Consider the following 16,651-nt stretch of genomic DNA (forward strand, 5'->3'; position numbering starts at 1 on the left):
CCTCATTTGCATAATTACAAAAATGGTCATAACTTGGCCAAAAATGCTCGTTTTTTTAAAATAAAAACGTTACTGTAATCTACATTGCAGCGCCTATCTGCTGCAATAGCAGATAGGGGTTGCAAAATCTGGTGACAGAGCCTCTTTAAGTCACAGTAATAGCCTTCCTATGGATATCATTTGAAACAGTGACACCTGCTGGCAGTTCAACAAAAGCCAAGAAAATGTGAAACGAAGCACACAGCAACAATATACTACATGTAGATAAATGAGATATATCAGTTGTCTCCGTCAAAGATTAACAACTTCCTTTCTCTCAGTTTACTTTGGACTCGGGCAGGTTTTTCTCGCTCAGTTGTCACATTGTTACCTTATCAGCTGCTCAAATGCTTCTTTCTCCTTCCTGAGTGAAGTGAGGTATCTCTGCTCCTCTGTCGATCCACCATAGATCAGGAAATAAACTCTAAAAATTTTGAGATAACAGAAACGTGAAAAAAAATATATAGCACTTTCAGGCAAATAAAAATATGCATTAAAGTGAAGCTGTAATCCTCTTTTACATCCCAGTGGATGCCATCAGCATGACCTATGGAGTGCCTCAGCAAGAAGGAAAGCAGTTGGCTGACTGCTGCTTTCTCATGCCCTGCACAAGCCCAGAATGCATTGCATTTATAGTTGCACAATATTTAAAAGGCCAGTTAGGCCGCTATAACACAATCACAACCCTCAGGCTTTTTCCTATAAATACCTTAAAGTCTTCTGCTTGCTGGCTCTGTATATCTCAAGCTGTCGCACAAAGCTGAGTTCTGTATCATATAAAACAACATATCTTGGTTCCACTTCATGCAGTACCCTGGTAAGTGCATAGGGGTCAGTGCAACCTTGCAAAGGATGGATGACAGTGAGCGGCTCCTTCAAGATGCCGTAATAACAGTCTGAAGGCAAATTCAATTGAAGGTCCTCGTATTTCGGTTCTTCTATACTGCTCTCAATGCTAATACTCTCCTCTGTATACTTGTCTTGATCTTTCCCAACATCATCGTCTTCTGCTTTTCCCATCATCTGGGTTAAAGTCAGTTCAGTCTTCTTGAGATTTTTTTTCTGTTTGCTTGTGCCCTCTGTATTATTCTTTGCCCGAGAGTTTTTCACACTCGCACCCAGATCCTTCTTCTTGACAGCTTTTCGATTTTTCAGCCACACTTCAGCAGCTTTTTCATCCTTCCCAAAGGTTTTGTTGTACAGTCTCATCAACAGGGCTTCAGACCCCACTGCAATATATTCTCTCAATTGAGCACAGGTACGATCATCACTCGCACAAATCAGCACACGGCCTGATAGAAAAAAAAAATACCAATAGGACTGATCAAAGCAAAAATGACGGATCAAATTTGGAAATCAAACTAGAAAAATCTGAATAGCTTTCCTCTAGAAGTTTTATTTTTTCAAAATATACTAAAAAGGTTTTACCCTTTTTCCCCAAACATAGAATGACCGATGAAATGATTGTATTATAATATAGTGTGTATGGACTTCATATAATATATTCCATTTTTACAAAATGCATATTTTCCCTCTCCATGCTTGCTGAGTGGGTGGTCTATTCCTGGTGTGATGCTAGGGCTATGTACAGCACTCTGAGCCACTTCTGCTCCCTCTCCCCTCTCACAGCATGCAGAGAAAGAGGGGGGAGGGAGGGGGGAGTCAGAAACTGCAGCTGCTTTTAGTTTCTTGGGCGGAATCTCCACTTCAGAAACCAGTGCTTGACGAGAGAAGAAAAAATAAAAGCTATTAGCCCGGCTGTTGCGGTTGTGGCGACACAGCCCTCAGTTCTCCGCGTAGTTCGGCCTCCTGGGACAATGCAGCCTGTAATTGGCTGCAGCGGCCGCATGGGATGAAACATCATCCCAGGAGGCCGGCTTCGATGGGGAACAGAGGAATGCGTCACAGCGACAACGGCTGGGGGTATTAGCTTTTTTTTAAATTAAACTTTAAACTGCCCCTCCAAATTTTTTCCCTCATTTGCGATTTTTGCTGCGGAATTGCAGCCTTTCCGCCGCAAAAGTCACAACACTTGCTATTTGTTGCAGGTATTACATCCCATTGAATAAAATGGGGAAAACCTGCAGCAGAATAGCAACAAATCTGCAGTATAAATAGACATGCTGCGGATTAAGAATCTGTTAAATTTATAAGCGTTTACTCAGTGGATCTTTTCCGCAGCGTGTGCAAGAGATTTGGAAAAATCTCCTTTACTTTGCTGCTACTATAAATGCTGCGGAATTTACGCACAGAAATTCCACAGCGCTTACGATACGTAGGAACCCGGCCTTATAGAGCGCCTGCAGACACGGAAAGGGGCACGACAGACAACAGGAAGCGAGAAAAATCACACTTTTCGCTGATCAGATATATTACACAGTTTTATGTATTAACATGTACTGTTGACTTATGGCAAAAAAAAAAACACCCAATACTGTAATGAAAAAAATGAAACAGAGAATTTATGCAATGGAATATGTATGTACAGTAGTCGTTTTGGAGCGAGTGTGTCCAGTGTGTGTCAGTTGACATGACCCGACTTGAAATATCTCTCCGGCTATAGTTCTCAGTACAATCGTAGCGTGTTGGTAGTGTTAAAGTTAAATTTGTTCCAATAACAGCAAAATATCTGTGTATGTAAATGGGCAGCTTAGAGAAATATCACAAAAATGTATCACTGTGATGTTAAACCAGCCAAAATATTTGTGTGTGACTCCACAAAAAGCAACAATGCATTTACATTTACCAGTGTTGCAACTGACCTTCAGAAACCTCAAAAACTTGAGTGAGAAGAAATTAGATCTAAAAAGGCCACACACGTGTAATCCTATACCAGCCGGGAATGTAGACAGCTCAGAGGTCCAGCACAAAACAGACGGGACCTTCACCAGAATTACAGAAAATCAGTTTTATTCTCGATCTGGTTTAACACGATTGATCTCGCTGACAGATATGTAAACAAACAATGCAATGATCCTCATGAAAACATGTCAGAAGTTGTCGGATACGTGATATTACACTTCATAATACGCCGTCAGGTTAATGCTAAAAATATAACCTCTCATGTACCATTCTTGGTGGCAGATGTCAGAGCGGGGTTACTATAACAAAAGAGACACTCTGAAAACTGCAGTGCCAGTAGGAAACAAAGCTACGGGTTACAGAATCTTATAGAAAATGATATACAGGGAATATGTTATTCTTTATGGATTCAGTTTACAAGAGTTCATATAAAACAGAAAATGTTGCGGATTTTAAGTGATCGAGGAGTCCGGTTTACACAAAAAAGGAAAGAAGAACAGCAGAGCCTCTCCTGACGGTAAAAGTTTAAAATAAAAATAGAAGGATTGTCTGGGAAAAAAAAAAAAAAAGAGAGGACACTAATAGGGAAGTGGGAATAGATCCCCTACTTCTCCCAGCCTTACTTTGGATTACTCTCGCTGATCATAGTAATGATACGCCATGTGCACTTTTTCTACAAATTCAAAGGAAGGAATGAACCACATCATCATATGAAAAACCATAAGGTTTTACTTCAAACATGTGCAACATTTCGACCCTTAGGCACACACAAACGATAGTGCCCGTAATCACGGTCAGTGATTATGGGCATGGCCGACCGCAGACAGTCACCCGCATTTGCAGACCGTGCTACCATTTATAAAAAGTATGGGAGCACGGTCTGTAAAATAAAAAATAGGACATGTCCTATTCTTTACAGAAACTTTCTACAGCCCGGACACCTTCCCTTAAGTATACAGGAAGGTGTCAGCCGGCCATAGAAATGAATGGGTCCGTAATTACAGATAAAATCTACGGTCATGTGCATGGGGACTTGGGGTCAAGTTCACACAATAGTTTTTTGGCGCCGATTTTGACACGAAAACTGCTTTCGCTCCGCGCTGAAAAACGTCTGAAAAACCACCCATTGATTTCACTGGGAGGCAGAGGCGTTTTTTCCCGGGCAGCCAAAAGGTATTGCCTGCTCGCAGGAAAAAATAAAGCGGCTTTCTTGCCACAGTTTCTGCGTCTGACCACCCATTGAATCAATGAAAGGTAGAGGGGAAATAAATAAAATAAAAAGAAGAGAATCCGGCGCTCATTTGAGTATTTTTCGCAGCGTTTTCTGCTCCCGATCCTTGCATTTGCTTCAATGGCCGCGGGCAAAAAACGCCACCAAAAAAACGCAGAAAAATATGTGCAGGCAGTTCAAAAGCTGCCTTAATATTCCCGAAGGAATTCAGAGGCAGATTTTTTTTCTGCCTGTAAAAAAAACCCAAAAAAAAAACTCAGTGTGAATAGGGTTTTAAGGGAGTCTTTGAACTATTATTTCTAGAAGTAATTATGGGCTCTTTCTTTCGGTGATATGAAATCATTTTAATTCCACCGTCAGGGACTCGCTGTTAATATTCGTGAAGGAATTTGCAATACAATGAATACCCTTGACACGAGATGCGAGCCTGCGTAATTTGTCCAAGATATCAACGAATACATTATGTTTATTATTTTTGCAGGATGTGTGCTGGCCTCGTGATTTTGGGTGAGAATAGGGTGGCAGTACTTTGTGTGGTGTACTTAAATCCGGCGGACTGCCCAGTTTCTAATAGTACAGACATGGCCAATTGGCTGCTAGCCAGCATGGTGCGCTACACGTAACCGTGTAGTCAATCTCCCGTTAGACGCCTGTGTGCAATTGTAATAAGCAGCCCCCCCCCCTCCTAAATGGGTAGTCTAATTTTGCACCAGTGTTGAGAAGTTGCAGTTGAACGGCATTTCTTGGGACACATTTTGCAAGAACGCTGCAGTTCTGAGAAAGCTAGAAGTGACCATTAGGTAGTAAGTGCCCCGCCAGCTAGCGGTAAGACACCCGGTGACAAAGTCTTGGCTATTTCAACCAAAGCAACCTAGAATCAGTGAGAACTAAAGGCTAAAGTTTAGAATCGCATGATATGGAAAGCAATACAGTTTTTTTTGGGCTTCTGAGGTTTTTCTGCCCTCTAAAATTTTTGCAAACATATTGGAGTAGAGATTCGAAGTAATATTCTATACTACGCACAAGACTGCCTTATGCCTGCTGTAATACATCTTACAATACAATTTCTATCATGCCAACATGCCCTCATGTCTGTTTTACGAAACACATTTCCCATAAAACAACACGTCCCGACACACTGACACTGTCCAATCAGTGATGACAGTCTAGATACGCACCCTGTTGACAAGGGTAATGGCAACACCCAGCTGCCAATTTTTTCATACATTTCCAGGAGGAATAACGGAGGAAGGGAACAATGCAGAGCTCTATGGAAAGGGTCCCAAACATTGTTATTTTATAAGGAATGTAAGTACGTACTAGGAGAGCAGACTGGTCCTCTTTAACGACCGGTTCAACACAAAAAAACAAACACACCACACCGTTACACTGGGCGAAATTGAGCCAAACAGAGTGGTTACAGGAATTTCAGCATGTGTACATCTTACACGCTCCATCTTCTATATACTGTATACTTACTAAAAAAGATTTGAATAAAATTATTGAGACTGTTCTCATTAGGAACAATCTAAAAAATAGGGACTAAAAGTATAAAATATCTATACAATCAAATACATTTATATATAAACTGTTCTCCTAGTAGCCTAATCATATCTCATGCTTCAGGTATAGGTATATGAAAATTCCCTCAAATACAAGCAGAAATTCACCGAAGATGGACCTTCCCTACACCCCTTAATGACCAAGCCTGAAAAGGCCTAAATGACCAGCTACATTTTTTTTTTTACATTTTGCCCCTCAGCAGTAATATATTTTTACATTTTTCATAGACGTGGCTTGTTTTATACATAAGAATTTGTATTTTTCTCCTGCACAGTTTACGGGTACAAATAAGTAACTGTAATTTATGGCATTTATTTTTGCGGAGTCAACATATATATAAAAAAAAGTGATTTTCGACAGTTTTATTTGTTTATTTTTTATACCTTTCACAATTACACTAAATAACCATTAATTCTTCAGGTTATTACGGTTGTGTCGATACCTAGTACGTGTAGATTTTTTTATTTTTATGTAATGTATGTGCAATGAAAGGTTTTATACTAAATAATGGCTTTATGTGGACATTTCTGTAATATTTTTTTTTATCCCATGGATGACGTCTAAGTAACATTATTTTGTGCTTAGAATGTATTAGCATACCCCTGTATGCTAATATATTATAACACTGTGTCACTCATTTTTAGGTCCCCAGGGCTGACTGCAGTGGGTTCCCCCAGTCTCCGATCACATCACTGGGTTTCCGGTGACAAGATTCAATAGGCGAGTCCCCTTTGATCATACGGCGGTCACGGACATAAAAGGGATAAACAGCTGGAATCGGAGTTTCACGAGGCCTCCCCAAGTACAGGAGCTGTTAAAGGGGTTTTCCCATCTTGGACAATTATGGCATATCCACAGGATATGCCATAAAAGTCCGATAGATGCGGGTCCCACACCTACCTCTAGAACGAGGCACCCTAAACCCCGTTCTAGCTTACTCGGCTCTCGCTGCCTCCCGGCCACATCCTGGTTAGGTGGTCAGAAGTTCCGGAAACAGCCGAGCTCACTGAGCTACGAGGTTTCCGTAACTCCCATAGAAGTGAACGTAAGTTCCGGAAACAGCGTAGCACAGCAAGCTACGCGGTTTCTGTAGCTACCAAGTTCCGGAAACAGCGTAGCTCGCCATACTACGCTGTTTCAGTAACTCCCATTTACTGCTATGACAGTAACGGAAACAGCGTAGCTTAGCGAGCACCGGCTGTTTATGTAATTCCCGACTACCTAACCAGGAAGTGTCCGGGAGGCAGCGGAGCCAAGTAAGCTATAACGGGGTTTAGGGGGCCCCATTCTAGAGATAGGTGCGGGTTCCAGAGGTGGGACCCACATCTATCGGACTTTTATGGCATATCCTGTGGACATGCCATAAATGTCCAAGTTGGGAAAACCCCCTTTAATAACAGCCACTGGAGAGCTCATAAGCATTTTCAACAGCAACTCCAAAAGACATTGTTGAAGTAAGGGTGGTCGGGAACAGGTTTAAAGAAACCTCCATCAGGTCAATTTATAGAAATCAAAAAAACTGGACTGGCAATCTCTGCTCAAGCACGGAGAACCGGCAGGAGGAAGTAAAAAAAATGATGTAAGCAGTATGGGCCACCAGTACTTCGTAAATGACTACGCTGGTTTCCGGTCCAGCAAGCTTCGCCCTTGCATAGTTATTCATTAAGGAATCTGCACGGTTCACTGACATAATTACAATGAATGAGCGCATTGAATATAAGGCGATATTTACAGGTGCCGCACACTGATAATCCAAAACTCAAGTACAGTACAACGCATGTGATTGGGGTTTTATAAATCATGCAGATTTGAGGGAAAGCTGTGAACTTTGAATTAAAGAGGCTCTGTCACCAGATTATAAGTGCCCTATCTCCTACATAATCTGATCAGCGCTGTAATGTAGATAACAACAGTGGTTTTTATTTTGAAAAACGAGCAAGTTATGAGCAATTTTAGATTTGGTTTCTTAAAGACCAACTGGGCGTGTTTTTACGTTTGACCAAGTGGGTGTTGTAAAGAAATGTATGACGCTGACCAATCAGTGACTAATCAGCCTCATACACTTCTCATTGTTCCGGCCCAGCTTCTTTCACTGCCACAATCACTCTGTGCTGTGGATCATGCTGGGCTGGAACAATGAGAAGTGCAGGACACTGACTGGTCACTGATTGGTCAGCCTCATACACTCCTCTGTACAACACCCAGTTGGTAAAAAGTAAAAACACGCCCAGTTGTCCATTGAGAAACTCATTAGCATAAATCTAAACTAGCTCATAACTTGCACAGAAATGATAGTTTTTCAAAATAAAAACCACTGCTGTAATCTACATTACAGCGCCGATCAGATTATGTAGGAGATAGGGCATTTATAATCTGGTGACAGAGCCTTTTTAAAGAGGCTCTGTCACCAGATTTTGCAACCCCTATCTGCTATTGCAGCAGATAGGCGATGCAATGTAGATAAGAGTAACGTTTTTATTTTTAAAAAACGAGCATTTTTGGCCAAGTTATGACCATTTTTGTAGTTATGCAAATGAGGCTTGCAAAAGTCCAAGTGGGTGTGTTTAAAAGTAAAAGTCCAAGTGGGCGTGTATTAGGTGCGTACATCGGGGCGTTTTTAATACTTGGACTTTTACTTTTAAACACACCCACTTGGACTTTTGCAAGCCTCATTTGCATAAATACAAAAATGGTCATAACTTGGCCAAAAATGCTCGTTTTTTTAAAATAAAAACGTTACTGTAATCTACATTGCAGCGCCGATCTGCTGCAATAGCAGATAGGGGTTGCAAAATCTGGTGACAGAGCCTCTTTAAGCAGTATGCCCGATCTGTAGCATACTTCTGGACTTATGTATTTTACCCATTGCAATGTGCACACAAATTAACATGCAGAACTTGCATCACCTTTCAGACCATCTCTGTAGCAGAAAATATCTGCTTTGTGTGCACATGGTCTACGGCATGACTGCAGCCTTCTCCATATAAAATAATCTTACCTGGCCCATCTAGAGCTTCACTGTTCTTGTTCTCCATTTCAATCTCTTTCAGCACTTCATTCAATGCTTCCCACTTAGGGTTGCTCTCTAGAACCAGCTCCCTCTTTCCATCTGATAATACAGATTTAGAAAAAAAAAAAGAAGGGTGAAAACATAAGTAAGTTTGCTAGTCAGACAAGGGGTGAAATCATACACTGGAATTCCTGCAGATTTTCAGTGTGTATTCTGCACTGAAAATCGGCAGCAATTTCAAGCACAAGTTCAAATACATATGGATGGAGTTTTTAATAAAATCAACGTGGAATGGAAGGAATACTGCACATTTTCGTATACGCAGAATGTGAATTCTGTTGCGGATTTTTACAGTGGATTCACCCTTTGTAATTCATAGGATAAAATCTGCACCAAAACCTGCCTGTACCACAAGAAAATTTTGATGCACATTTTCTGCAAAGTCCATGGGGGAGAAAAAAAGTGGGAACTCATTGGTCTCCTATATGGAAAAAAAAAATAAAATCTTACAACATTGAATGCATAACTATTCAAATTTCAACTGACTCGAAAAAAAAAGTAGGAGCCTATAGACCATGAAGAACTTCAATTGGAGTTAAAACATAATCTATTTTATTGGGAAATAATTTAAAAAAGCAAGGGGACACATACATTGAGTAAGGCTGGGTTCACACTGAGTTTTTTGCAGGCATATTTTGATCTGCCTGAACGCCAATTTTTACCTGCGGCCATTGAGCGCCATGGGGAAAAAAATGCAGCGAAATACGCTTTCTCTGCCTCCCATTGATGTGAATGGGAGGTCAGAGGCGTAAACGTCCGAAGATAAAAATCAATAGGAGGCATTTTAGGGCGTTTTTTGACGCGTTTTCCGCGTAAAAAAAAAATCTGTGTGAACGGACCCTAAAAAAGATGCTATCAACAGAATGCATACAATGCTTCTATGTATCCAATATCTACTGCCTGTTGTTTCCAGAGACTTTTGTTATATATCATATTAATTTGTGTACCACTAAGGAATAGACCCATGGTAAAGTTAAACTATTAGTACTAGACAAGATACATTCACATAAATACGGAATAATATTGCATAATTCAGCAGAGATAATAAAGAGGTTATAACAGCATTTCACACACAGACAACAGAGCAGCTTTACTTACAGGACACAGCGAGCACAAAGTTAGTGGAGTGACCTGCGTGTATGACCAGCGTGTATGACCAGCGTGTATGACCAGCGTGTATGACCGCCTGTCACGTTGTGAGAAAACCAGTGTTGGAAAACTGCTCTCCAAAAGCCAGTTAGTAAGCTCCGCTTTGCGCCCAGCGTGCGAGAAATGCACACATATTTGGTATAGTTGAAGTCGGCAGAAGCTGCCAAATGGGTATTCAGGTGTCAAAAAAACACCTAAAAACACATTCACATTTTTTATCCATATTTCAAAAAAATAATAAAAATAAAAAAAGTAAAATCTATCTATTTTATTTTTTTTTACACAATATGGAAGCCCAACATGTTCTGAGAAAAAAAAAACAAAAAAAACCAAACAAATAAATGGAGGTTGGAAGAGTAATAGAACAACAATTTAAGTCGGCACATGGCTAAAACGTGAAAATGAGCCGGGGGGGGGGGGGGGGGTAAAGCTTCTGGTCAGAAAATGACCTTGGTTTGAACAGGAGGTTATGGAATTCTTATTATTTTTTTGTGAAGAGTGAATTGTAAATATATTTGTTCTACTTACCATGCTTGTCGGTTGGTTCTGCAGTTTTACATTTTTTAGTAGATTTTGAGTCGGGAACACTATAGACACGGCCTCGAGCATGAACAAACATGGATGTACTTGAGTCAAGAAACAGCCAGCCTGAATAGAAAGGGAAAAAAATTCAAACTAACTTCTGGACATCTACAGACTGCGCCGTGCATGAGGGTTCTACACATGTTAACAAATACAGATATCCAGTGACTAAATAGAACAGTCACTTTGTAATGTAAGTCTTTTTTGTATTGTGCACAATTTTCTAGGTTTTTGGAAACAGTCGGCAAGGTGAAGAAAGTTTTCATCCATTACATCTTTCGTATGTTTTGTTTAAGAGGATCTGTCATCTCTCCTGACATTACTGTTTTCCCATAAAATAAAAATTCTGGAGCATCTTTTCTTAGAACTTTGCACTCTGTTATTCCTCCTGGAAATGTACAAATAAATGGACCAATGATTGTTACTATTCATCTGGTCAATGGGGCGTGTTCCTACAGTCTGGCACTGTCCAATCATCGCTGACAGTGTCCACCCAATTGACAAGGGGTATGGTAGTGCCCGGTTATCAATTTATGCATACATTTCCAGGAGGAATAAGAAGAAGGGCACATTGTAGAGTTCTGAAAAGGTGCTCTTGAATTGTTATTTTCATGGGGAAATAATTACTAATACAGACATGTCAGGAGAGTTGACAGGTCCTCTTTAAAGAAGTGGTCTCATTAAGACAACCCTTTTTCATATGCGGTTAGTGCATATGGATGTGAGAGAGGGTAGTACACGGCTTTAGCCCCTCGATTAGTCAGAGCGGCTCACAAAAATGTGCCCACGCTCTGCCGGACCAAGCCATTCTTCTGCCTCTTCCCAGAAGTCTTTTCTTTATATGCTAAAATAATCTCTAATTCCTCTTTGCAAGCATTTTATACCAAGAATTACCGCTTTGCATTATTACACATTTTCCAAATTTTCTGAAATGTAATTATAATACTAAAAAAAACCATTTGCAAAATAAAGAAACCTGTTAGGGAAAGAAAAACTTTACGGTTTCTGTTTTAATTTCTATAAAAATTTACGTGGATACAGAAATTTGCTTCCAGAAATCACCACTTAATTCTGCATTAAAAATGACTGTAATTTAATTTGTTTTGAGAGTAAGGCTGTGTTCACACCACGCTAGGGCTATACGTTGGCGGTAATCTTCACAGTGGTGTACACCTCCGACTGAAGGCTGAGACTTATCCCACTGTATGGTCATACAGTAAGATATGTCGCTAATAGGCTCACAATGGAAAAAAAATATATGTATATAGCGCAGTATACTTTTCTTTACTGTAGTCGGCTTTCCTATTCTATTCAGCAAAAATAAAGGTATTATGAATTAGATCGGCCAGGCTTACGCCAATAGTATATTTCTTTGACATACACGGAGTGAATAGGGGCCTATAGATACGTTCGGCATATATAGGGCTGTAGCATAATGTGAACAGGCACTAAGCAATTTTTTTTTTAGATGCACACAGCAACGCCAATTGTGACGAATATTCCCATCTGAAGAAAATATATGAAGGGACTATTCTAGAATATTGCATGCACATACAAATAATGTGTTAAAAGGGGTATTTTGGTTTCAAGCTTATTTATTGTATAATGAACATCCTCCTAACACACTTTTTGTATCAACTTAAACCAACTCATGGTTTTTAAGATCTCCATTTGCCATCATTGTATGGGATTCTTTATGGTTTACTTCTAGATGATGAGAATCTATCCCGGTCATGTGATGGAGACACAGTTGCAGGGTTCGTTACAGTTCAGTTATTCGATTTTCTTGTAATTAGGCAAGCACCCGTGTGATCATCACATGACAAGGACAGATTTTCTTTACACTGGAAGAACCCAATTACAACAAACAGATTTAAACTAATATTAAAATATAATATATTAAAACATTGTAGAACTTTTCTTCATACAGTTAATACGTTTTATATGCTGAAACTGTAATAACACTGAGCTTCATAACAATTTCCTAATATGAGAATGCACCTGAATTTTGTCCAAATGCCTTTTCGCTTGCTCTCATTGACTCTAGCAGGTTCAGGAAAGTCACACAGTCGTACTGGGACAGGTACTGTAAAAGGGTGCGGAGGATTTTTAAATCTTGTACCAAAGATTTAGTCTTGGCTCCAAGCTGATGCCACAGGGGATCCAAGTAATGTCGTATAGTCTAGAAAATAAAAGCACACATTAATATTTACCCCTTATATTACACACCCTCCAGAACTTCAGTAGACTGTAAGGCTGGATTCACACGAGCATGTTCGGTCCGTAAAGGACGGAACGTATTTCGGCCACGAGTCCCGGACTGAACACACTGCAGGGATCCGGGCTCCTAGCATCATAGTTATGTACGACGCTAGAAGTCCCTGCCTCGCTGCGGGACAACTGTCCCGTACTGTAATCATGTTTTCAGTACGGGACAGGCAGGGACTCCTAGCGTCGTACATACTTATGATGCTAGTCCGGATCCCTGCAGAGTGTCCAGTCCGGGACTTGCAGCCGAAATACGTTCTGTCCTTTACGGACGTAACATGCTCGTGTGGTCATCTGCAAGGAACTAAGAACATCTAGTTCTTACCTGCTACTGGCCTGTACAGATTTGGAAGTTGCTTGTCAAATAAAAGTGCTAAAAATAGGGAACCTAATGAATAATCACAAGCTATGGAATTATAAAATCATTTTTTCTCTTTCCCGTATGGGACTATTTAATAAGAGTAATAAAAAATATTACCCTCTGTCATTTATTTTAGATATGGTCATCTGGGTTTTGCATTATTATTGGCTACTTGTCTTTTCCTCCTTTGCTTTTAAAGGGCTAATTCATGTAATTTTTTTTTTTTTTAACTTTTGTTAAACTTAGTTTTGTAATCAGATCGCTCATGGACAGATAACTCTTGACCAACATTTACCACATAGCGCACGCAGTAGTACGCAATATTCATGAGCTGCAGCTAACCCAGTCTGGATGCATGGATAGAAAGTTGTCAATCAGTTGCGGGAGGGCGGTGTAGCCGCTGCTCATGAATACGGGCTGCAGGAAAATAACCGATTTTATTAAAACTTCAGATTATTGCCCGACACCGGAATCAGGGCCTCTGTCACTACTTTATGGTGCCTCAGATAGGGCAGTATTAACCTGGTGATAAACTTCAAATCAAACAAAAACCAGGTCTGTGTTGGAAATTTTCATCCAAGTACTGGAAGAAGTTGAATGTATATGGGTTATCCTGGCGAACCGTACACAATCGTCCAGCAATGCCAACCCACAGAGGAGGAGAGTAGACAGCGTTAAATTCGAGTGAGCAATGATTTCCATAATTTGGCCGTTATTCTTTTTCGGTCGTCGGACATGTATGGGGACATTGCACGACTGTTACAGCCAACATTATCTGAAATGCCTATAGACAAGTTAGATTAATGAATATTCATGGAATGACCACCCTACTTCTATCTAAATGTGTATGGGCACCTTTAGAAGTGAAGCAGCCCTGATCCCATAAGCATCATGCAAAAAGTGGGTACATTTCTTTAGGCTGCAATTTGTTAGTTTGTTTAAAAGAATATTAAATGTTTGACTATATCACTGTTTTCCTGTAAAATCACTGACTCCCTATGAATTCATAGGATAGGAGTATGGACTATCGCCACAATTTAGCAAAAATGATATGTGAATTGAAAAACCCAAAATCGAAAAAAAAAAAAGTCACATGAAAAAATACCTTGTCAAAGGCCTTGCCAATGGCATTCTCTAAGGACAGATCTTCCACTTCTAGAGCGGGATTGTAGCGTTTGAGCTCCCTCAAGCAGGCATTCATTATATCCAGTATGGCTGCTTGTATGGCCAGCATGGCTGGGGTCATTGTAAGGTGCAGCTCCACCACTTCTGGCTTTTGCTTCTCCATAAATGAATTCACAGACACATGAAACCTTCAGAAACAAGGATTGGTTATTCTTATTTGCACACATAAAAACTAAAACAGCTCTGAAAACATGACAACTATCAAATCTGACAACACCCCTGCCTGCCTCCTCAATGTATGCAGGACACTTCACTAAAGGGCCGTGTATGTAGTTGGTGCTGCAGTTCGCAATGGGTGTGAATGTATTTTCAAATAGTAGGAGAGGGCCAAAGTTTAATATTTTCTCTCCAGTAGTTCTAATGGGGGATGTCAGTATGCGCCACCACGCCTTCATTAGTACTGTAGAGAACACGCCACTCACTGCCTTTCACATCCATAGCTAGAACAGATCCAGATATACTCAGCCTGCTGTTTGACAAACAGTCCTCTAAAAAATATTCATTAGGGAGTATAAATGACTCTCCATTAAATTATTATATTAAGCAAAAATATATTGCCAGAGTTCCACTTTAACTGTGGGTCTGCACAGCTAGTGCATCATAAGTCTCTGTGTGACAGGTCACCTGCCCAAAAAACTTATGGGTTTGATGGGAACCTGCAGTTGTCAATGAGACCTTGGAAAAAAAAATGGGTATTGGCTAATATCGAACACATCTGTCATAATAGAGCACATGGATAGGGGTTATCTAAAAGCAGAAAACATGTTTAACTCCTCCCTGACCGCGCACTGTCCTTCGACAGCAGACGGTGCAGGTCCCGAGTCTACGGTAACGTATTTTGACGTCGCTGTAGAGGAGGTGGATGATCCAGTGAGACCTCATTCTCTAAGCAGAAGCGGCCTTTTGAATATAGCTAGGATCTGAGGAACCTCCGATCCCGGCCGTTTAACCCTTTGATCGTGGCATGATCAAAGGGGATTCCCTTCTTCGATCGCGTCATTAGAAACCCAGTGATGTGGATTGGAGATCAGGGTACCCTCTGCAGTCAGCCATGAGAACTTAGAAAGGGCTGTAAGCGTGCTGTTAGGGCACACTGTGGGTCACCCTAACAGCAGCCTCTGTCATAGAGACACTGTATAACGTATTAGGCTGGGTTCACACAACCTATTTTCAGACGTAAACGAGGCGTATTATGCCTCGTTTTAAGTCTGAAAATACGGCTACAATACATCGGCAATTCATTTGAATGGGTTTGCCGACGTACTGTGCCGACGACCTGTCGTTTACGCGTCGTCGTTTGACAGCTGTCAAACGACGACCAGTAAATTGACTGCCTCGGCAAAGAAGTGCAGGACACTTCTTTGCAACGTAATTTGAGCCGTTCTTCATTGAAGTCAATGAAGACCAGCTCAAGATTACGGGCGTCAAAGACGCCTCTCGCATAATGCGAGGAGGAGCTTTTACGTCTGAAACGACGCAGCTGTTTTCTCCTGAAAACAGTGTCTTTTCAGACGTAAAAGACACTTATCGTATGCACATACCCTTACAGAAGTATGCGAATCTATTATAAGTTTAAAATCAAATTGTTAAAAGGTTATCACTCCATGGGATTCAAATAGAAAAAAATAAATTAAGAAGTGTCCACAAAACAAATTCCACTTTTAAAGTATAAGATACATTTTATTGCCCATACATTACAAAAAACACAACACATTTTAGGTATTTACACGACTAATAACCTGAATAATTAAACAGATTATTTAGAAAGAATCGTGTACAGTATAAAAATAAAAATATATGGCGAAAATAGCTAATAAATAAATGACATAGTAATGTATATGTATTTGTTCCCACAAGATGCGCATGAAAAAAAATACAATTTCTCCTGCATAAAACAAGGCCTCATACAGCCAGTTATGGCTGTTGCAAGGCAGAGAGGCAAAAAATTAGCTGGTCATTAAGCCTCAAGCCTGGTCATTAAGAGGTTAATGAGGCTCTGTCACCACATTATAAATGGCCTATCTTGTACATGATGTGATGTAGATTACAGCAGCGTTTTTTTATTTAGAAAAACAATCATTATGACCTATATTAGCTTTATGATAATGAGTTTCTTAATGAACAACTGGGCGTGTTTTAATTTTTGGCCAAGTGGGCGTTGTACAGAGGAGTGTTTGACGCTGACCAATCAGTGTCATACACTTCTCTCCATTCATTTACACAGCACAGAGCAATATAGTTATATCGCTATGTGCAGCCACATAAACACACTATAACGTTACTGCAGTGTCCTGATCATGAACATACATTACCTCCAGCCAGGACGTGGTGTCTATTCAGAATCCTGACACTTCGCTAATACAATCCCAACACTACAGCACAGCAAGCGTAATCTCGCGAG

General features: G+C 40.3%; 1 protein-coding gene across 3 annotated transcripts in view; it reads right to left on the reverse strand.

Annotated features, from left to right (window-relative positions):
* The window catches only part of ERCC4 (ERCC excision repair 4, endonuclease catalytic subunit), a 53,329-nt gene that overhangs the window by 12,087 nt on the left and 24,591 nt on the right, over window positions 1-16,651 (reverse strand). For all 3 annotated transcript variants that reach the window (XM_075830133.1, XM_075830131.1, XM_075830132.1), the window contains 6 exons: window positions 14,171-14,378; window positions 12,438-12,618; window positions 10,383-10,502; window positions 8,634-8,744; window positions 749-1,331; window positions 371-463 (listed from right to left, as the gene is read on the reverse strand). In XM_075830133.1, coding sequence (XP_075686248.1) covers window positions 371-463; window positions 749-1,331; window positions 8,634-8,744; window positions 10,383-10,502; window positions 12,438-12,618; window positions 14,171-14,378 — 1,296 coding nt within the window. The remainder of the gene's footprint in view (window positions 1-370; window positions 464-748; window positions 1,332-8,633; window positions 8,745-10,382; window positions 10,503-12,437; window positions 12,619-14,170; window positions 14,379-16,651) is intronic.

The sequence above is a fragment of the Rhinoderma darwinii genome, chromosome 6, assembly GCF_050947455.1.
Source record: "Rhinoderma darwinii isolate aRhiDar2 chromosome 6, aRhiDar2.hap1, whole genome shotgun sequence".
Classification (NCBI taxonomy): Eukaryota; Metazoa; Chordata; class Amphibia; order Anura; family Rhinodermatidae; genus Rhinoderma; species Rhinoderma darwinii.